The sequence below is a fragment of the Tasmannia lanceolata genome, unplaced genomic scaffold (assembly GCF_043159265.1).
Source record: "Tasmannia lanceolata isolate RefF3 unplaced genomic scaffold, GAP_Taslan_0.1 ptg000015l, whole genome shotgun sequence".
Taxonomy (NCBI): Eukaryota; Viridiplantae; Streptophyta; class Magnoliopsida; order Canellales; family Winteraceae; genus Tasmannia; species Tasmannia lanceolata.
Genome location: NW_027518692.1, coordinates 55420940 through 55443318, shown reverse-complemented (window position 1 = coordinate 55443318; position 22379 = coordinate 55420940). Strand labels below are relative to the sequence as shown.

The 22379-nt window shown below is 37.4% G+C and overlaps 1 protein-coding gene across 1 annotated transcript; it reads left to right on the top strand.

The window, feature by feature from the left end:
• Positions 1-4405: 4405 nt before the first annotated feature.
• Positions 4406-21095, top strand: LOC143892517 (protein PAT1 homolog 2-like). Its single transcript, XM_077397203.1, has 5 exons — positions 4406-4870; positions 6223-6377; positions 11126-11197; positions 14320-14389; positions 18296-21095. Exons 1-5 carry the CDS (start codon positions 4789-4791, stop codon positions 20395-20397), a joined length of 2481 nt encoding a protein of 826 aa, XP_077253318.1. The 5' UTR covers positions 4406-4788; the 3' UTR covers positions 20398-21095.
• The last annotated feature ends 1284 nt before the right edge of the window (positions 21096-22379 follow it).

Sequence of the window (22379 nt, the reverse complement as noted above, 5' to 3'; positions counted from 1 at the left end):
TTTTTTTAAGATTCTTTCTTATGGGCATGTCAAAAATGTTTATGTTATACGCATACACATGATTTTCTTTTTAGTAAATCTTTCCAAAAAAAAAAATAGATTAAAATTTTGTGTAGCTAAATTCGCGTCAAAGAATGAAGCAAAAAAATAATATTAAAAAATAAAAGAGTTTTCCTTTAATCCAATCTAGCTCAGCAAGTTAAGAAGCTTCACTTTCACTTAGAATTTGCCACATGTACACGAATTTCCTTATGTAAATTTTCCATATTAAAACATGCAAGGTATCTCTTGTTTGAGGAAATTTAACTAGCCTACGTTTGGATGTAAAATTATATGAAAATATAAAACATGTAAGGTATTTCATGCTTGAGGAATTTTAATTATGCTACACTTTGATGTAAAATTATATAAAACTATAATTATAAATAAGATCATTCAAAAAAATTAAAAAATAAGTAATTATAAATAAGATCGTTCAACATCCTATTGTGAGAAGAGGATTTTGGGCATGGGAAAAGGAAAACAACTTTTCGGCCTTGGATTCTTTTCCTTTATTTGTCAACTAAACACCTGTTTTTTATTTATTTTCCATTTCAACAACTTTTTGTGCTTAAATTCTCTTTTCCTTTTCTTGACAACTAAACACCCATTTTTATTCATTTTCCATTTCCATTTCCTTTTCATCTTCTTTTTTTTCCTTTTCCAACGCCCAACTAGCAACTGAACGGAGCCTTAGGGCATGTTCGGCAACCATGAAAAATTATTACATGAAACATTGAACGGCTCGTTGTAAAAGAGGGACAAGGAGGAGGGATAGGGAGAGAATCATGATTCAACAATTGGTACGCGTGATCTTCCGTTATGGTGATATTGTTTTAGTTGCACTTGGAGATATCCCGTTGGAGGAATTATTTTAATGAATATATATTAATTATGATTATACCTAAAATAGAGTTTTATTTCAGCATAATCCACCGGCAGTCTATAGCAGGCTAGTTTTTGTGAAAATTTATGAGCGCTTTAACAGAATGATATCTTGCCCCAACTAAAGAAAAATTTGTGAGTAAAATGATCTTTGATGGTTATCCTTTTATAATATTTTACTTTACAATTCAACAATAATTTCGCGATTCAAAAGCTCCTCTAGAAAATTAGTTAAGTTTTATTGTATTACAGTTCAACAATGTAAGTAGTATACCAAATAAAACATGTGCAGTTATTTTCTTTCTCTAATATCAAAATAAGAAAATCGCATGTCAACTATTGTGGCTCACAAAACCTTTACATGATGGATCTTCTGTTATGGTGATATTGTCTTAATTACACTGGGAGATATCCCACTGGAGTCTTTTTATGAATATTAATTGATAATCTATCATAAATGGAGTTTTATTTCCATACAGTTCAACACGATATTTTAAAACTACGCTGAATGACACTGAGCAGATCTTTTTTTTTTTTTTTTTTGTTCTAAAATCATAAAATAAGTTTCTGATATGCCTAATAGGCTTTGATAGGGCAGTTAAGTCGGAGAAAGATTTGAGGAGCAATGAAAGGCATCTAAATGACACAGAGGAAGTACAAGAAAGGGGCATGAAAGTGTTGGTGAGAATGTCTAGAATATAGAATTATGAAGAGTTGCTTCAAGGCGCGTAATCGCTTTCCTTAAGACAAATTTCGCCCCCACCAGTTGTGTGCAAAGAGGATCACGAATTGCCTCCAAGATACAATGAAGCCTTGTAGGAAGATCCTACAAATGTTTGATGACGCTTTGAACAAGCGGAATCAAACCCAAAACGCCTTTGAGAACTTCAAGCCTTAGAGAAATCACTAAAACTGTTTATACAGAAAACAATCTTTAGTGCACTGTTTTATGAAAAACTTGACTTGAAAAAACAAGAAAGTAGGAGATTGTGATAAGAGAAAGAAAAGTACAGTAATAACTGTTTTTTCTTTGTGTTTTTCTGTGTTTTGAAAAAACAGATTTATGCCTTTTTTTATAGAGCATTTGATGTCTTTTCACTGAGAGAAACATCCCTTCAAAACATCTTTTGGATTGGTTTGAATAATGACCATTCGATCGCAACTCTTTGCGATTTAATTGTTTTGGATCATCCACAAAGTGTCCCTTGTATTTGAAAATCATCCATGATTGTTGGGAAGCAAAAGACATGAATAAGTTTGAAAACGGAAATGAAAAGCCACGTCAATTTTCTCCCAACGGATAGATTTTTGAACATCCGCGGTCGACCAGGGCTACCGTGGTCGACCGGCCATACCTTTATGGAAATTGTTTACATTTTCAGTAACCAATACGCGGTCGACTGAGCACCCGCGGTCGATCGGCCTTGTTTGAAATTTATTTTTCTATATTAAAATTCATTTAATTTTCCAATATTATTTTGAAAATCTCTAACAGAAAGGAAGACTCAAACTTTGACAAGGTTGAGCGTGATCTATGGCCATCAGAGGAGGAAATCTCAGTAAGCTACAATGGTGATGAAATAGAAATGGAAAATACAAATCAACCTGACCATTAGAACTACAAGGACAATAAAGTGGACACTAGTCCCACCAAAGCTCAAGATGCCTCAAAAGATGAATTGTTGATGGATCACAACGACTCTGAAGGTGAGCCATGAAAGGAGGTTCCAAAGAAGAAATATTCCCGCACTCCCTACCAAAGACACTCCCAGAGATCCCAAGTCGCAGAAAAGCAAGCCCTTGTGTAACTCAACACTCATCCAATGAGTGTTGAGTTCCATCCACAACACGACCAAATTCTTCCTGTCCTAAATTGAAGAAGTTGGTTCATTTGGATTCCATTATTTCCCCCATCAATTAGTTTTTGTTTCTAAGGATGGTTAGAAGAATTTGGATCACTTGGGATCTCCTGTGTTCTCCCTATCTTTTAGATATTGTATCTCGGGACAGGGTTGGTGTTTTGTTCTCTCGAATGTAATATCCTTCTATCTTAATACACCGGTAGGGATCCCGCCTAATCCCAACTTACCTACCAAAAAAAAGTAATCGGCTATCTAGCAGGCTAGTTTTAGTGAAAATTTATGAGGACTTTAATAGAATGAGCTCTTGATCTAACCTAAATAATTTGTGAGTAAAATGGTCTTCGATGGCGTACTTGAGTGGTTACCGTTTTATAATATTTTGTTTCAAAATTCAACTATCATTTTGCGATTCAAAAGTTCATTTGGAAAATTAGTTAAATTGAAAAAAAATCTCACTCTATTGTATTCTAGTTCAACGGTGTTAGTATATCAAATGAAACCTAAGCAATCATGTTTTCTCTAAAAATCAAAATAATAGAATCACATGTTAACAATAAAGGCTCACGAAACCCTGACACGTTGAATCTTCTACTATGAAGATACCGTCTTAATTACACTAGGACATATCCCGTTGGAGGAAGTCTTTTTATGAATATTTATTAAGAATGCACCATAAATAGAATTTTATTTCAATACAGTTCAGCTCGATATTTTAAAACTAAGCTCGAACAAACTTCCTTTTATTTCATCTTTATCTTCCAAACGAAGCTCTCTATTTTTTTAGTTTTTATTTTTGTAAAATCGTATAATACGTTGTTGCTGCATTGAATGGACTGGGTATCCACGCTCTCAATTATCAAATCAATGATGGGTTTCGTTTGGCACATAATTTTGCGTTTGAATCGAACTGAATCAAATTGTCGCACTATTACTCTGATAGTAAAATCATGGAAAAATTGGATTCAATTGTCAACTGCTCCTATCAGAAATAGGATTAACTACGTAACTGAATTCTTTCCCGTTAAAGAATCTCTTTCTAGTTGCTCTGGAACAATTAGAAGATTCTCCAGCATGTTTTTACGATCCGATAAAGAATCAAACTTATTCAGTTCGGGTACAAAGCACCCTTTTGTTGAAGGTCGTACGAGTTTTTCCTGGGAGTATGGCATGTGTTACTTCAGCGCCGTTAATATGCTTTGATTGAGCAATTAAGTCAGAGACACAACAACATCAGTCGCCGCCTGTCTAGCAAGCGAGCTTTCAAGGAAATTTCGAGCTCTTGGAAGAAATGATCCCTTGCCCTCACCATATGAATGATCCATGTATGCAAGGTGTGTTGGGCATATAAAAAACAAGCAAAAAATATATATTTTGCTTCTTGTTTGTAATACAATGTCTCCTTTTCAAGTTAAAAAAAAAAACCAAAACCAAAACTGCTTCAAATGGCTCTTTCAAAGTCATGGATTCTTACTCTCTACTCTTTACTATTCTCCTTTGTTGAGAATCATTAGACCTTTTCCCACTTTTTTCACTCTTTCCAACTGATAGATCCACTTCTACTTCTTTATCCTGTTGTGGGTGCATATATAGAGAAAGTTCAGGGTGGAAAATAATAAATTATACAAAAGAAAGAGGGTGGAAAGTGAAAAAAAAATATAAAAATAAAAAACCCCTACTCCTCCCCATCTAAATCCAGTCTCTTTCCTCGCCCCCCCCTACAGCTCTCTCGTGTAAAATAAAAATCTCATATTCCTCCTTATTCCTTTTTTAGCTCTTCTTTAATTCGGGGGCTAAATTCATCCCATTTGTCAGGTGAACACCTCCGCATAGCATGAATTTGCATCTCTATTCAACGCACCTTTCGGAGAGAACCCTAAATTCCACTAGACAATTAGGGTTTCTCTCCTTTCCCTTCTATCTCTTTGTTTTCTTTATTTAAACCCTCGAGATTTAGCTCTTTAGGGCTTTAGTAGTGAGATAGAGATAGAGATAGAGAAAAGATATGGAGGAATTCGATGGTGGGGGTGGTTTTGAAGGAACCCCTAACCCTAATGACATCAACAAATTCGCTGCTAGTTCATCAGGTCTGATCCTTTTTTCGTGTTTTGATTCTTGTTTTTAGCTTTTCTTCGTAATTTTACTGTTCGATCGAGTTTACTAAAGCATATATTTGAGAAATTTTCTTATCTGCTTGTATGGAATTCATGCATCGGTTGAAGAATTATTCGGAAACTGGATATGGATTGTTCTATTGTTGATGTTTTAGATTTAGGGTTTCGTTGAGTCTGATGCTGTTCTTGATGAGAGTTCTGTTTATAATCCTGAAACTGTTGTGCATGTGATTTGTAGTTGTTATAAGGTTTAGGAAATATGGTAAGAATGAAGAAAGTAAAAAAAAAAGGAGAGGTTTTAATGTTTCTGATGACAGACAATGAAGTTATCAATTGATCGATCATATATTTCAATGCAAGCATTTGTTTATAATCCTGGAACTGTGAATATGATTTGTAGTTGCTATAAAGTTTAGGAAATATGGTAAGAATGAAGAAAGTAAAAATAGAGAATACTTCTGATACCAGAAAATGAAGTTATCAATTGGTGGATCATATATTTCATTGCACGCATTTGTTTATAATCCTTAAACTGTTCATTTGATTTCTAGTTGTTATAAAAGTTCAAGAAATATGGTTAGAATGACGAAAGGAAAAAAAAAGAGAATACTAGAAAGGTGGTAATATTTCTGATGCCCGAAAATGAAGCCATCAATTGATCAATCATATATTTCAATGCATGTATTTTGTTCCTTTGGGTTCTGCTCTTTTAAGTGGGCGGCGGAGCCCAAAGACTCGTTGTTGACTTTTAGAATTTTAGATCGCAATTAAATGGGAAAGTGGAGATTATTCTAATTAAATCCGACAGCCTATATAAATAAGGGATTTGCTAGGGACCATCGCAGAAGGCATTTTACGGGCGGGCTGTTGCATGAGAGGGCAGCTGCCTCAGATATATTATAAGACAAAATGTATTAAAAAGTGATCCTATGTGGCTGTTCTCTCATAACACAACCTGCCTGCGAAATGCCTTCTGCGATGTCCCCTAGTAATCCCTATTAATAAGTAGAAGTTTTCACATCCAACCCTCAAAATATTTTGGTTACTCTGCTTTGAGTCTGCATGAACTGTTGTAAGTCTTGTTCCTGCACCTTCAATGTTAGAGTGTTTATTGGTTCTGATTATGAGGACTGCCTTTGTCCAGTTCATTTTATGGTGGAGTTTGTTTTGTTCTATCCTTGTTCACTATGCCTTGGGCATTTTATCAATCGGCAGTTTAAATTCTATTTTTTGCACTTTTCTGTTCCAGTAAAAAAAGAAAATTAACAAGTAAAGGAAACACGTTACTTTGGTCTAATCATAGTTGCTTTTCTGTTGTCATTCAGAGAATACATGCTTTGATGCGTCACAATATGCATTTTTTGGTAAAGATGCTTTGGAGGAAGTTGAGCTGGGCGGATTAGAAGACGACGTCGACGACGCATTAGTTGGATTTAATAATGATGAGCATCGTTTTTCCTCTCTTGGGGATAATGAAGAGGTGAGCTTTTTTATTATGGAAGATCGAACAAACTTCCTTTTATTTCATTTCATATTCATTATTTGATATTTATAATTTATGATGGGCTCAATTGTCAATTCCTCTCTGTTCCGGCCAGAACAGACCGACCATTTATTTCCAGTCTGGAATACGGAACAAAACACCCCTTTATTCCGTTTTGTCCAGAAATTCTGTTGGTTCCAATCGAAATAGGGCGAAACGTCTTGCTTCAGCTGGAACACACTATTTTTTATATTTTGCTCTTGACTGTTTTACCCTTATTGTATTCCCATTTTTTCCCATTCTATAGCCATTTGAAGGGTTGTCTTTTTGCCTCCCCAAACAGAAATACCATATATAAACCCATCTAGGCCCTCATTTTCTTCACTTTTACACCACAGTCAGTTGAACGACTGTGGTTTCTTTTCTGAAACAAAATGCTGAAACGGTCAAAATATCGAAACGTCCCGTTCTACTGACCAAAACAAAATGCCGAACGAAACGGAACTGACAACTCTGATGATGAATATTTAGAGTGATCTATGACAAAATGATCTGGAGTTTGTTGATGTTTCTCATAATACTATAGTGGTTGATTTTTCTTATTACAATCATTATTGTTCTTAGCATAGGTTACATGCCATCTCAATTCTGCAAGTGCAGAAGTGTGGGTTTTACTTTTTTTTTTTTTGAACCATATTTTGGATACTAGGTGGGTTTATTATTATTATTATTATTTGTTTACCTAAAGAGGGCTCTTGATAACCACTTCAGGATTATTATTGATTTACTGTCTATACTCATATCATTTGTGTTTACTATTGCAACTGAGGGAATCAGCAAGTTGATCTTCATTACTGGTACATTGGATCATGATATGTCTTATTGTAGTTCAAACCTAGTCTTTTTTGGAACGACATTATAAAGAAGTTTCCAATTTAGACTTAATTTCAAGGTTTGTGTTTATTTGTGGACTAAAGAATATTTCTCATTTTGCAAAATTTTCCAATTTATACTCAATTTCAAAGTTTGTGTTTATTTGTGGACTAAATAATATTTCTCATTTTGCAAAATTTGCCTCTTTTATGCTTCATTGTCAAATTTGTTCCAGGTTTAAGTTATTTGACGAGTCATTATGCTTTTTTAATTTGCGGTCCGGTGGGTTTTTCATTCAACTTTGAATTTTATCTCATTTTAGTCAGATCGGTTTATACTATATGGAGCAGGGCCACAATATCTATGAAACTAGTAATTTTAAATGCATGCGGCATGTTCGAAGATAAAGATACAATTCAGACAAAAGATGCATAAAAATAGGATTTCTATTGAAACTTTATGAAGTGATTAGAGAAGATCTAGTGCTATTCTAGACTTTGCCATGTAGGCAGGTTGATGTGACTTAGCCACATAGTGATACCAAACCAGGAATCTCATTTGGAACACCATTCTTGAAGGCATCTTAAATGCGAAAAGTGGGCAACAAACACAATTTAAACAATAAAAAAACACATGTTAATACTACATTGGGCAATTGGAGAGATAGTTAAGAAGAAATACCGGAAGTCATTTGTTTGTGTTCCACATGGCATAATATGGGTTGGCTTATATTTTATACATATTGATGGACAAGCTAGATCCTCATTTTAGATGCCACTATCAAATTTGACCCACGCAACTTGTGAATAGGAAGCATATTGGAAGGACTGTATTTATACGTTGGTGTGATTGATCGTATATTGTGAGCTTCGATTTTTTTTTGTTCTCAATATACTACTTGTATGGGATTTGGATCTTATAGTTGATGTTGAATTGAGGTCTTTTTAGATGCTCACCTTTGCAATCATGATCTTCCAATTCTGACTTTGTGTTTACAATAAGGATTGGGTTCTTATCTTTTGATTCACTTTGTTTGACAAACTCGGAGTCACTTAGTTCCGTTATAGGGACTAAGGAGACGAGTTGTTAAGTCAAACTCTCCTCTCCACTATTTGATTTGGGCGAAGCGGTCGTTTCGTTTGGGGTTCCGAAGATACCGTTATGCGAGTCCTCCTGAACAGGAGGCCATCAGGAAAGAAACTAGCCAGGTTTTGAGTCCTTGTCGTCAAGGTGCTTCTTTGGTTTACTGAACATTTTGTCATGCTCTTCTGTTGTAGAGCGTCTTGTTTTAGCGATGCAGATGAAAATAAAAGGGATTCCATGTGCTGCTTCATCCATCATTGGTGATAAGTTGAAGTTGGGTTGAAGTAACTGAATGACCAATAATCTCATTATTCCAAGGGATTTCAGAAATTTAGCAGGCTTGAGAGTTGGATCATAGTTGGTTTCATGTATGCTTGATTTGATGCGGATTTAGTGTTTTTGGCTTGCTTCTCATGGGATGAGTGTGGTTCATCTTGTAAAGTCTGTCAGTTCTTTGGATTGTTTGGTTTGTTAGGATGTTCATCTAGCCCATCAAAGAATCATCTAAATCAGAAATGGGTTCGATTTGGGAAACACAATGATATGGAACAAATGGTCCTTTATCTTCCTCTCCAAACGCGCCTACCTCTTGCATTTTCTTTCCTTCCAAAACCCTAGCTTCCTATGCAGCTTCCCCAACTGGCTTGGTAAAGCCCTCTAACTTTATGTGTGGTGGATCTTAGGTCATTCATATCTTGGACCTTGTTTTTCTCATCAGCGATGATTTTTATCTGATCAGGAATAGCATCTTGTTTCCATTTTAGTAGCTTTGTGACACATTTAATAAATGCCGTTGCTAAGAGTAGTGTGTGTTTACTCAACTTGTGGGGTAATATTGTATTACTCTTTCTCGAAACTTCTTTTTTCTTCTCCTTAAAAAATAATGTTCTTTTATCCAATTTACTACTCATTTTTATATAATATAGATCACCATTTATGTCTTGCAGCTTGTTTTTCTCATCAGCGATGATGTTTATCTGCTCAGGAATAGTACGTTGTTTGCATTTTAGTAGCTTTGTGACACATTTAATAATTGCCGTTGCTAAGAGTAGTGTATGTTTGTTATTCAAAAAAGAAGAAGAAGGGACTAGTGCGTGTTTAGTTTATGATGACTTGTGGTGTAAGATTGTATTACTCTGTTTTTATGATGACTTTGGCGAATGGGTAACTCCTGTAATTTCACTCTTAATCTCATTCTTCAATCTAGACCATCGACCTTAGATTAATGATTGCCCACATAATATCTTACACTCAGGGCAGGGGATTCTGCCTAAGTTGGTATCAAGGTTTCAGATTTGGTTTCGGTATGCATTTCAGTAGTGATGGTAATAGAAATATGTCGGTTTTAGATGGAAATTTCGGTAGAAATCCTGTAAAATTATGAAAGCGTATGGATACATATGCAAATAATGGACATTTTAGATGAAACTTCATAAATTGCTAGAATAAGCACAAATACAGACTAAAAAAACCAATCACATAAGCATAAAAAATACCCAAGATGGCTTGCATGATAATTCATCCTACCACATTTCTCATGTAATTCATATTAATATTTATACATAATACATAAACCACAATTTCACATGTTATTCATATAAATATAATTTATGTAATACAAACTGATATTGTATGCCAGTAATATACTTATGGTTTTGTTTTCGCTATGCGTTTTTTCTTCGGTATGTATTTCAGTAGGGATGGAAATAGAAACATTTTGGTCATTTTGTGTTAGTTTCGGTTGAAATTTAAAACCGTGCTTGATATCTTCCTTTATTTGGCCAGTGATGACTGCTGATTACTTTCTCGATGTTCCTGATGTCTCCTGTAAATAGCTTTCTTTCTTATACTAATTTTTTTGGGATGCCATTGACCTGCAGTTCTCAAAATTTCTGGGGATTTTCTGAAGTTACAGTACCATTTAAAAAAAAATATATGAAATTACACCTGCACCACACTTTTTTGATTAGCTTCATCTAGAATATAGTTCTTTGCTAGAGAGTATTAATTGTTAGATATTTGGAGTTGCATGTCCAGTTTACTGTAAGCACTGTAATGGTTAGCAATTTTAAGAACTGGGCAGCTTCTTGGGTATTATCTTTAAAAAGAAAAGCTTATAACAAGTGTATTTCATTTTGCATGGCCAGTTTACCGGAAGGACCGTGGTGGTTGGCAGTTGTTAGAACTGGTAGCTGCCCACAGTTGCCTGTGAGGAAGTCAAACTTATTTTTGCACCTGGAATAACGTTCTTTATTTTACATGTGATACTTCAAACTTATCTTTGCACCCGGAATAACCTTATTTATTTTCCATGCGATACTTATATTGGAGCTTTTGAGCAATATGGAGTGTTCCATATCACGCCCTCTGATTGGAATGTGATTTTCCAAGCAATATGGATTGATTATTCAATTTCATACAACCATAGGACACTGCTTGCGTCTTTTGATATAACACAAATTTTCTGGGAGTTGTTGACATCATGTTTCTACATCTTCAACCCCTGCATGTTATTTTTATGTTTCTCTGAGTTGGCATCGTATAATTTTTTGCCAGCTGTATGCAAATTTTCTCCTTAATCTTTGGTTGCTTAAGTAAGTTGTTAGTTGTCATATTTGTTTACATTTGAAGTGTTCTCCTCATTTTTTATCAGTTATTTCTTACAGATTTTCTTTTATTGCATTTGCATCTGCTCCCTCGGCTGCTACCTTAACAGAGGATGGGCATGCTTTTTTTCTTTTAGGTTACAATCAATCATTCTCAACATAATCTTTGTGCTGCATTTGCAGGGTGAAGGCTTGCAGGGTGAAGTCTTGGGGTCTTTATCAGATATCGATGATCTTAGTACTACTTTTTCAAGGGTCAGTTATTTTCTGTTTGTGCTTATTTAAACTGATAGGATCATGCAATATAATGAAAAATGTCAACAACTGTATCTGTATATGTTTGGGAATGCCAAAGACTTACTATTGTGCATCCTTGATATTATCGTATCGTAAAATTAAATTTCCTTCGGTCATAGAAAAATTTGGGGTTTACTATTTTAAGAATCAAACCCATTTTTTTGAAGTTATCAGTGTGCTCATGTGCTTCATCTTTAGAAGATGTTTTTTGTAGACTAATTGTTTTGTCGAATTGATGTTGACCATTTGACTGTTTTTCCTACATCTAATTGTATCTCGAATATGTCCCAACTTTTGATATTTTTCCTATTCTTCAACTCGAGACTCATTTTTATATTCCAATTCAAACTATGTGGATTTATATACTTCATTGCTATCACTCATCAAGTTGGGACAGTTGTACCTTTTTCCCGAAGATTATTTCTTAACCTGGTGACTTGTCATTCGACCTTTTTCTTGTCCTAGCAGCTTGGTTTACTTACATACCATTATGAAGCGTTCTCGTGTCTATTAGGATACATCAGTAATCTTAAGTCAGTGAGAAATCAATTCATCTGTTAAATTCAGGAACCAGAGAGCTAGCCAACCACTGAACCGGTGGACAGACATAAAAGGTCGTTAGCCCTCGTTCTTGTCTATTAGGTTATATCAGCAATCTTTAGTTAGTGAGAAATCAATAAATCTGTTCTCAAAGGGTTTGAAAAAGTTGTCTAAAATTTTAGAGATGCAATTTTTATAAAAAAAATTGGTGGCAATATTTGTCTTTGTGTGTTCAAATCTTTCATCACAACATGGGAAGGTGCTTACATGAATCACTGCGTGTTCTTACTGCATTTTGTACCATAATGGCAGTGTACTGTACTGAGAAATACATAACTGGCCCAAATCGGGAGCCATTAGGCTGACTTCGCGCTAAGTTAATGAAAAACACTGAAACCCTGGCCTGGTTAATGAAAAACTAGCCTGTTCAATGAAAAACTTGTTCAACTTGGCCGGGAAATTGAAAATTTTGGCTGAGTTGATGAAAATCTCGCCCAACTTGACTTGCTGCGGCAGTTTGGCCTCTGCAAGCTTCAAGTTGAGACCTGGTTTTGGAACAACAGAATACTTTTGCTTCTCCCATGGTACACAACCTGCGGTAGTTTTAAAACCAGTGGACCTGCATAACCTAATAAAAACTATTACATTCTCAACATAGTGAGCTCCCCTTGGCTGTGAATCATGAAACCCTCCATTGAGTAAGAAGTTAGAAAATAGTTGAATCATGTCACGTCTATTCATGGAAATCTAGAAGGATGCCAATTTTTGAAGTCATGATTCCAACTTTGTGCTGTTCCATTGCTCCCTGCCTCCCTGAATCTCTATGAAATAGTTGAGAAAGTTCATAAAGCTAAGGTCTACTTGTTCCTTGTCATTTTGAGCATCAAATTTATAATTCTTTAAATGGTACACAACCTACGGTAGTTTTAAAACCAGTGGACCTGCATAACCTAATAAAAACTATTACATTTTCAACATAGTGAGCTCCCCTTGGTTGTGAATCATGAAACCCTCCATTGAGTAAGAAGTTAGAAAATAGTTGAATCATGTCACATCTATTCATGGAAATCTAGAAGGATGCCAATTTTTGAAGTCATGATTCCAACTTTGTGCTGTTCCATTGCTCCCTGAATAGCTCTATTCAGATTTCTGATAAGTCCGCCCCGAAGGAATCCTTTGTCCAAATTTATAAGTTGGATTTCTTCCGGAACGCTCTTGATGAAGAGCATCAAGCCTGTCGTGAGCGTTGGGAGGAGATTAAGACGACAGAGATCGAGTGGTTGGAGACGTTGATAGGCTTTTCAGAAGGTGCCCCTCAGGTGTCAAGAGATTCACTTGACCGGGAAGTTAGTTTGGAGATTCGGAATCGGATAGGTGTGGCTGAGGATAGGTAGGAAGTGGACTCTAGGTTGACGGACTTTCTGGAATCGGAAGAAGATGAAGTTGTTCCTCGTGAGGAAATGGACGAACTTTTGGCAATAGGTGATGTCTTTGGAATAGGTTTTGATGACAATTTGGAAGCCACAAAAAACTTATTCTGAGGGTAAGGGGGCCGAGGGTAGTAACCCTGTATGAAAGGCCTTCCGGCCCAAAAATTTTAAATAGAGAAAAAGAAGATAGATAGAGGAAAGAGAGAAAAGTTAGGTTAAAAAGAAAAAGAAGAACAAAATCGAAAGATACGATAGAATAGTGGGAGAATGGAAAGGAGCTGATTTAGATAGATTTGGGAGGGGTCGAAGGAACTGAGGTGGGGCTATGTCTTCTGAAGTGTTTTGAGGCTGAAGGACTTGTAGGATGCACTTCCCCAGGAATCCACCGACTAGATAGCTCCATGATTGACTTGTTCATTATCCAGAATTTACCTTTTACAGCCGCAGCTTGAGAGACTCGTTCTTTCGCTTTGGATTCTCGTCTGGAGGCTTTAGCTCTGTTCTCCCCTCCGGGTGTGCTCTAGTTTTGAAGTGTTGGGATTAAGGAGGTAATTATGATCCATTTTGTGTTTCCAATTATCCACACAAGTCTTTGAAGATTTGTTGTGTCTGAGATTCTAGGATGATGGTTAGTAATAAGAAGTGGTCTTAGCAGGTACATGTGGTAGATACATAAAGTTAGTAAGATGTAAAGGATTCAAACTACTGTTTAGAACAGGAATGTTGATACCCAATGTAAATGTTTTTTTTACTTCATTTTGATTTTGTCCCGGTATGCTGGTCTAGTCTGTTCTAATATTTTGTATTGTAGGTTGGGACTACTGGTCCCGACTGCTATCTCAATATTAATGAAATATGTCAACTTTCAAAAAAAAAAAATCTCTATGAAATAGTTGAGAAAGTTCATAAAGCTAAGGTCTACTTGGTCCTTGTCATTTTGAGCATCAAATTTATAATTCTTTCAGTTCCAACTTCCAAGATTATTTTTCTTGTTACCTCGATCCTTTCCCATATTTATGGACATCTTGTACTGGTTTTATCTTTAAATATAATCGTTATGCATCTAAGTCTTTGCGTTATTTGAGCTGATCCATTTGCTTCTACTCACAGCTAAACAAGGTTGTGAATGAGCCGAGGAACTCGGGGACTATTGGTGATAGGAGATCCTTTTCTAGGGAAAGTGAGTGATATTTTTAAATTTCTTCCCCTGCCTTGTACAAGATTGCAATTACACTTTAGCTAATTCAAATTTATCTTTGTTTACTATCTGATTCTCGTACAAAAATGAACATACAGTAATAATCCTTTGTGCCACATATACAAAATTTGATGCCAAAATAAAAAAAATCTGTTAATCTTTTTTCTTTGAACAGTCCATGAAGTATTGGAGCACTGTATTTGGAAGCCACCAATATATGCTTTGCTTTTTTTACCGTTTTTCTTTTTTCTGATCTATGTACATTCAATTGTTTGAGGCTCGTATTAGCAACTTTACTGGTTCTATCAAATTGTCTATACTGCAGATCTTTAGCCAAGCATCTCAACAAACTAAATTAGTGATAAGGTGGTTTATTAAGTTTGTCATGTAAAAAACATTCTTACATTTTTCATATAGAACATTTAATCTTTTATTTTTCTAGTAGATTGTGTGCCCTTTTGCGTAAAGGATATAATTGCCATTCATCGTTTTTGACGAAGATAATAGAACTTATATTAAGAAAAATAATAGATTACAAGTGCACATCACCGGGTAAGGGCACCCCATATGAGTTATCTACACTTCCCGATTCTGTTAACCTATTGATGCAGCACCGTGAAGAGAAATTGAGGAAAGGGGAGAGAAATAGACGAAAGGGGATAGAATTAGAAGAATAGGGGAAGAAAAGACGAAAACAACCTGAAGAAAAAATAACCAGAAGAATAAACGAATTTAGGGAGAGAAGAGAAGAAGAGAAGAAATCAGAAGAAAGAAGAAGAAAACCTGAATTAGAGGGAGAAGAATCTTTATTCAATATCAATAATCATCAAAAGTTACAAAATAAGCTGTAAAGAGGCCTATATATAGGCAAATAAAAATCTAAAAGATAGAAACCTACTAAAATAAGAATTCCTAAAAGTAACGTAGAAAATAAAATCCTAGAAACTAATAACATGAAAATAAAAATACTAGAAACTAAATAATGCGGAAATAAATCCTAATATCTGCATCACCTATAGGCTAAATTATTAGTGCTTCTCGAGATGAAAGAGAAAGCAATATCTCGTCTCCTAATCATCTCATAGATATCATCAATAAACCTCGTATGTCTCCACAGCTATGTTGCATCAGTACGGATACAATTGTCGGAATCCGAGACGAATTTAAATCCTTGCCTTCCACATGATCCATCTGCCGAAGGAAGAAGCATTTTCCAGTGGCAATCAAGTCTTACTACTTGCCTGTTCATGCCGCCAATCCCACAATGATTTGACTGACGAAGGCACAACGGCACCGGGGTGCATTGTAAACAAACCAAAGAAGAAACTCCATATCTAAATTGTTCTAGGACACCGAGAACAATTGAGTGGGGGCTCAAATGGGAACCCGCGATGCACACAATCTCGTGCCTTACAAATATGACTTTTAACAAGTTGGTCCTCAATTAGAGTTTTACCATGAGGCACGCACCCAAAGGAATGCATTGGCTCTAGGGGACGCAGAAGACTTCAAAACATTGAGAAACTTTGGACCAGATAAAGAACATATGGCCATAACATAGAAGGATTTAACCAAGAAAACTTCATCTTGTTTTGAGACTATATACCAACTCATCCTCATGGTCCTTAGGACCTTGTATAGGATAGAATGGTAGAAAATGATCCATGTAGACGAACCCAACTAGTGTTAGGATTAGACTTAGTCAATTTGACCCGGGTAGATCCTTTCACCTTCTTCATGAAAATTTTCTAAAGGATTCGTTAAAATTTTCTAAAGGATTCGTTAAAATTTTCTAAAGGATTCATTAGCCGACCCCAACTAGTTTGGGACAAAGGCTTAGTTGAGTATCCTCATGGTCCTTAGGAGATAGGTAGTACTACACAGCAGATTAGAAAGACACATGTACTGATGAAATATCCTAAGGAAATGACCTTCCATCAATAGCCGAGTAACAACCTTCCGAGTCAACTTCATTGGATACCGACATGAGATGCAAGGGGAAGGATAGACAAATTTGGGTGTGGTGTGCTTTGGGGAAGTTCTCGGCTAGGTCAGAGGCCTAACAGTTTGGCTGCTTTCCCAATTAGGTTGTTGTCTATCCAGATCCTCCCCCGGGTCCTTCATTTTTGTTGGACGACATTCTTGGACAAGATTCTGACGGTTGATCACCTTCAAATAGGTTGATCGTGAACTATTGTTATATGTGCAACCCTTTCGCACAATTTGCCTTTCATTGGATGACTCATTGCTCGTCTACACTCTACACCCTAACTCTGGTGTTTTTTCCATTCTTTGTATGGTGTCTCTTCAGTTTTGCCCGAGATGGTTGAGCAGCTGATTTGAGCTTGGGATTATTTGCCATCATCTACCTGGGGTATACTAGCCTGTCAGTGCCTCTTGGTAGTTCGATGGTCGATTTGGAAGGAGTGAAACAGGAGGGTGTTGAATGGGAAGGGAAAGCCTGATTGTGCTACCCACCATGGTTGTTTTGTTCTCATTATTGAGTGGGTCGTGGGGCACAAGAGTTATCTCGGTTTTTCTGTTGAGCTATATTACCAGGTTAACTCAACATGACATGTGCTACCCGCCATGGTTGTTTTGTTATCGTTATTCAGTGGGTTGTGGGGCACAAGTTATATCGGTTTTTCTGTTGAGGAATATTACCAGGTTAACTCAATGTGACATGTCATGTTATGAATTGATTCATAATATAGTTTTGGATAATACACCAAAACTAGAAAATAACGAGGCAACATGACTTATATGTGGATTGATGGCTAATTTTGCCTTCTATGTATGTATGTATGTATCTATATGTAGGGGATATTTTCACCCCCTGTAGTACGCATTTGCCCCCCTTTTAACATGATTTGACGTCAAAAAGCGTTAAAGTTGCCCACTGTTCACGTTATAAGGGGGGGCGAATGCGTACTGCAGGGGGTGGGGGTGAAAATATCATCGCTCTATATATGTATGTATGTATATATATGTATGTATGGGATTTGCTGCTAGCGTCCATCGCAGAAGGCATTTCGCCGATGGGCTGTTGCATGTGAGAGCAGCCACCTCGTGAATGAAGACAAAATCTTCAGAAAAGTGAGCCTGTGTGGCTGCTCTCACATCCAACAGCCCATCCGCGAAATGCCTTCTGCGATAGACGCTATCAAATCCACACACACACACACACATATATGTATGTGTGTGTGTGTATATATATATATATATATATATATATATATATATATATATATATATAGAGAGAGAGAGAGAGAGAGAGAGAGAGAGAGAGAGAGAGAGAGAGAGAGAGAGTTTCTACACACTAGTGTAGATAAGTTATCTACACACTAGCTTAAAATACAGTGGGGGCCACATTGTTTGGGTGATCCAAAGCATTCACTTGATTGGCCCTCACATAGATAGTGTGTGCCCAAAAAATCAGCTCCATAGGATCATTCTAACCATTTGAACCGTTGAGGCAAAAAATGGACAGATTTGTGAAGGTTTATACACGCTCTATGGTACCATAGAGCGGCCAATAGAAAGTTAAAAGTGTCCAGCCCTTTATGTTCATGGGAAATACCCTAGCTTTTTTTCCCCACTTGAGGGCATGTTTCCCTCACTTTTTGCCTTGAAACCACCCACAGCATTTGCATGCTTCTTGCTTCTCACAGGCTTTGCGCACAAATTCTTGACAATTCGCTCAATATTGCATTCGTTCAGAAGGGTTATTTGTTTCATTTCACAATTCGCTTTATGTTAATTGTTAGTTCAAAACAAATGAGTGGGTATAACTGCATTGTATAAGTGCAAATCTGACTCTTTTTCATACTCTTTTTCGTATGTTTGAATTTGAATCCAACAGTGAATGTTGTAATGCTCTTTCTTCAGGTTCATCTGCTACAGATTGGGAACAGGAGGCAGATTTCCCTACCTGGTTAGATCAGCAAATATTAGACGCTGAAAATGTTGAGAAAGGTAAAAGATGGTGGTCACAGCCACACACATCCTCCGCGCATCTTGCAGAATCCAAACCATTGTACAGAACATCTACATATCCTCAACAGCAACCACAGCAACACAGCTCCAGCGAACCAAGGCCCCAATCATCTTTCACTTCCTATCCTCCCCCTGGGGGTCGCTCTCAGGCTTCACCAAACCTTTCACGCCACCTCAGCAATCCATCCCTTGCCGCTGGGACCCAGAGACCTTTCTCCACACCGAATCTCTCTCCTTTCTCTGGTCCTCCTCAGCTTCATTTGCCGGGTCTACCTCATGGATTACATTATGGTGGGAATTTGTCTCAGTTCACCCCTCAGGGCATATCTGTTAATAACCGACCACAGAACCCGTGGCTGAACCAGGCGGGTTTATTTTCTGGTGATTATTCCGGTCTCTTGCCCACCTTGATGCAACCACAATTACCTCTTCCAAATGGGTTAATGCCCGCACAATTACTGGCACAACAACAACAGCATAGATTGCACCAAGTTCAGTCAACTTTGGCTCATTTTTCAGCCATGCAATCTCAGCTATTTAATCCACATCCTTCTCCCCCACATCCGATGAACAAGTTTGAACCTATGCTTGGCATGGCTGATCCAAGAGACCAGAGATCAAGACCTACCCAAAGGGCAAGACAACAGAACCTTCGATTTTCTCAACAGGGCTCCGATACAAGTAGCCAGAAGAGTGATAATGGGTGGCCACAATTTAGATCCAAGTACATGTCAGCTGATGAGATTGAGAGCATCCTGAGAATGCAACATGCGGCCACTCATGTTAACGATCCATACATAGATGACTACTACCACCAGGCTTGTCTAGCAAAAAGATCTGCCGCATCAAGATTAAAGCACCATTTTTGTCCAGCTAACTTAAAGGACATTCCTTCCCGATCCCGTACGACTACCGACCCACACACTTATCTTCAGATTGATGCTCTTGGGAGGCTCCCATTCTCTTCCATCCGTAGGCCTCGGCCCCTCCTTGAAGTTGAATTTCCTGTCTCTGGTGATAGCATATTCGAACAGAAAACTTCTGAGAAACCCCTCGAGCAAGAGCCAATGATGGCAGCCAGAGTCACCATTGAAGATGGTCTTTGTCTTCTTCTTGATGTAGATGATATTGATCGGCTTCTAGCGTTCAGTCAACCCCATGACGGTGGGTCCCAACTGAGGCGGAAGCGTCAGGTCCTGTTAGAGGGGCTTGCGGCTTCACTTCAGCTTGTCGATCCACTTGGCCCGGGCAAAGGTGGCCACTTGGGAGGGTTAGCTCCGAAGGATGACCTCGTGTTCTTACGCCTAGTCTCTCTTGCTAAAGGCCGAAAACTCCTCTCGAGGTTCCTACAGCTCCTCTTTCCCGGCAGCGATCTTACTCGAATAGTCAGCATGGCCATTTTTCGTCATCTGAGGTTCTTATTTGGCGGCCTTCCATCGGATTCAAGCGCTGCCGAGACAACAATGAGTCTCGCCAGGACGGTTTCTGCATGTGCGCGTGGGATGGATCTGAACTCACTTAGTGCTTGCCTTGCCGCTGTGGTTTGTTCCCCGGAACAGCCACCGCTTCGCCCGCTTGGAAGTTCTGCCGGTGATGGAGCATCCATCATCATAAAATCTGTTCTCGAGAGGGCAACGGACCTTTTAACTGACCCTCTTGCCTCTGGCGGTTACGGTATTCCGAACCGGACTCTCTGGCAGGCGTCATTCGATGCCTTCTTTGGGCTGCTTACAAAGTACTGCCTTAGTAAGTATGACACTATAATGCAAACTTTGCTCATGCAAGTGCCGAGCGCAGTCATTATTGGATCAGAGGCAGCAAGAGCTATAAGCAGAGAAATGCCGGTGGAGCTCCTACGTGCAAGCCTTCCCCACACAAACGAGCTTCAGCGTAAGCTGTTAATGGATTTTGCCCAGAGGTCGATGCCTGTCACCGGATTTAATGCCTATGGCGGTAGCGGTGGACAGATAAGTTCTGAATCCGTGCCCGGTTAGTACACCTTAAGAACAAATTAAATGCCCATCCAAAAAAGAAAGAAAGAACAAATTAAATGGCTTAGAAGTGTTAGCATCTGTAGGTTTTAGTTAATTGCTTTAGATTTATCATTTCATTATCTTTCCTTCTTCATCTTCTTTAGACAAACTTATAGTTCTGCGGTCTATATAAACTTTTAGTCCTGCTTATATCTATCTTGTTGCAACATTCTGGGAGATATGGCTGGAAGTTTTCTTACTATGTGGAGCTTACTTTTGGTGCTCTGAATGGAAAACTCCAGACAGGGGAAATAGTGAATAGAATGTACAGAGTCTATTATACTGGGAAACTTCTTTCATTTTTTTTATAAAAAGGAGATGGGGATGCTGGTGAGGGAAGGATTTTGGGATTGTGGTTTGATTGAAGAAAGGGGAGTTTCAATGCACTGTTTGTGGGGACTGTGAAGTATAGATGGTATTAGACAGGTTGGGGATGTTTTTTTTGCTTCTCATTTGATGTAGCCTATAAGCTTTGAAGACTCTGGTATTGTCTCATTTCTTGTTTAGATTGCAATTTATCTCTTTATTGCTGAGAGTTGTAGACTCCACTGGAGTCTTGAGGGTTCTGACTTCAATGTAAAACGGCAGGAAAACCCCATCATCAAATCATAAATGGATGTTAATTTCTTAGGATAAAAATTGCTTTTGATGAGTTTTGATTTTTTTTTCTTCAAAAATTTGAATCATCGATTGATTCTGCTTAGAAGTAGATTTGACTCGATACTATGACATATTTCAAGAGAGTGCTCTGATTGGCTGTTAAAATATTCTACTTTTAGAAAAAAGAAAAGAAAGGCGGGGTTTGTTTTTCAATCCATAAATTACTCTAATGTTTGTTTGTCATGTATGAGATATATTTACTTTCTTCTACATGTCAGCTGACATGGGTGGAAATCTTAATTTCAAGGTGACTGACCGTCAATGGTGTATCTTTCATGTGGGGATCACCACTCTTTCACACTGGATGGGGCTGGCCCAGGTAAAAATATGGGGTGAGTATATCATTTCCCTTTTTTTATAATAGGAAATGATATCAGCACAACCATTTTTTATTAACTGCGCGGTCCTAGCTTGTCTTTTTTTAATTGGTTTGTGAGTGCTTTTTGGGAACTTTAATAACCTTTTGACAGGTCTTTAAATACTAAAAGACAAGATGCTTTAGTGCAAATAACTCTTTGTTTTGCAAATTGCAATCAATAAGGCTCTGTTTGGTTAGATGAGATTTTAGTGGAAGTAGTAGTCAACAAGGAGGTGACAAGGGTGGGATATATGTAGACTTGTCTGTGAGAAGATTAGATGGGATTTTGGTATTGTGTTTGGTTAGATGTCAAAGCATGTGGGAGAATGGAGGGGTGTCATTAACAAAATAAATAGTAGAAGAGAGAGAAAGAGAGAAAAAAGTAATGATGACACATGGCATTTCATATTCTACTCTTCTCCCCTCTAAAATTTACCAAAAACAAGGTTTGGCATTGGAAAAGTAGGGGAGGGGACAATCCCGCCACATAGGTGCCACCTAAGCCAAAAGCTAATAATTATGTCTCTTCCATGTCTAGAAGTCTAATGGGATTTGAGCTAAAAAATGACAACCAAACAACATTTGGTATTTCATATTCCTAGAAATGCTCAGCCGTCTTCCCTACTTTTTGCAACCAAACAGAGCCTAAATGATTAAGCACAATCATGTTTTATAAGTGCAAGTTTATCCGTATCACACAAAATCTTATCACTATTCTTTATTTTGAGGAATAATAGATGCAAGGGCCCTCGGCTAAAGAAGGGCTATTGAATAGATCCACATCATTAAGTGCAGCCGAATTCAGTTTCTCAACAGAATTTATAAATGATGTGGATCTATTCATGAGCCCTTCTCCGGCCCTTGCATAAAGAGGACCCTTGCATCTATCATTCCTCATTTATTTTTATTATATTTTAATAAAGTA

Excerpts from the sequence above, each read along its gene's own strand:
- LOC143892517 (XM_077397203.1), top strand. The coding sequence starts at position 4,789 with ATGGAGGAATTCGATGGTGGGGGTGGTTTTGAAGGAACCCCTAACCCT. Across the intron at positions 11,198-14,319 it reads TTAGTACTACTTTTTCAAGG|CTAAACAAGGTTGTGAATGA; the intron begins GTCAGTTATTTT and ends TTCTACTCACAG. Across the intron at positions 14,390-18,295 it reads GAGATCCTTTTCTAGGGAAA|GTTCATCTGCTACAGATTGG; the intron begins GTGAGTGATATT and ends CTCTTTCTTCAG.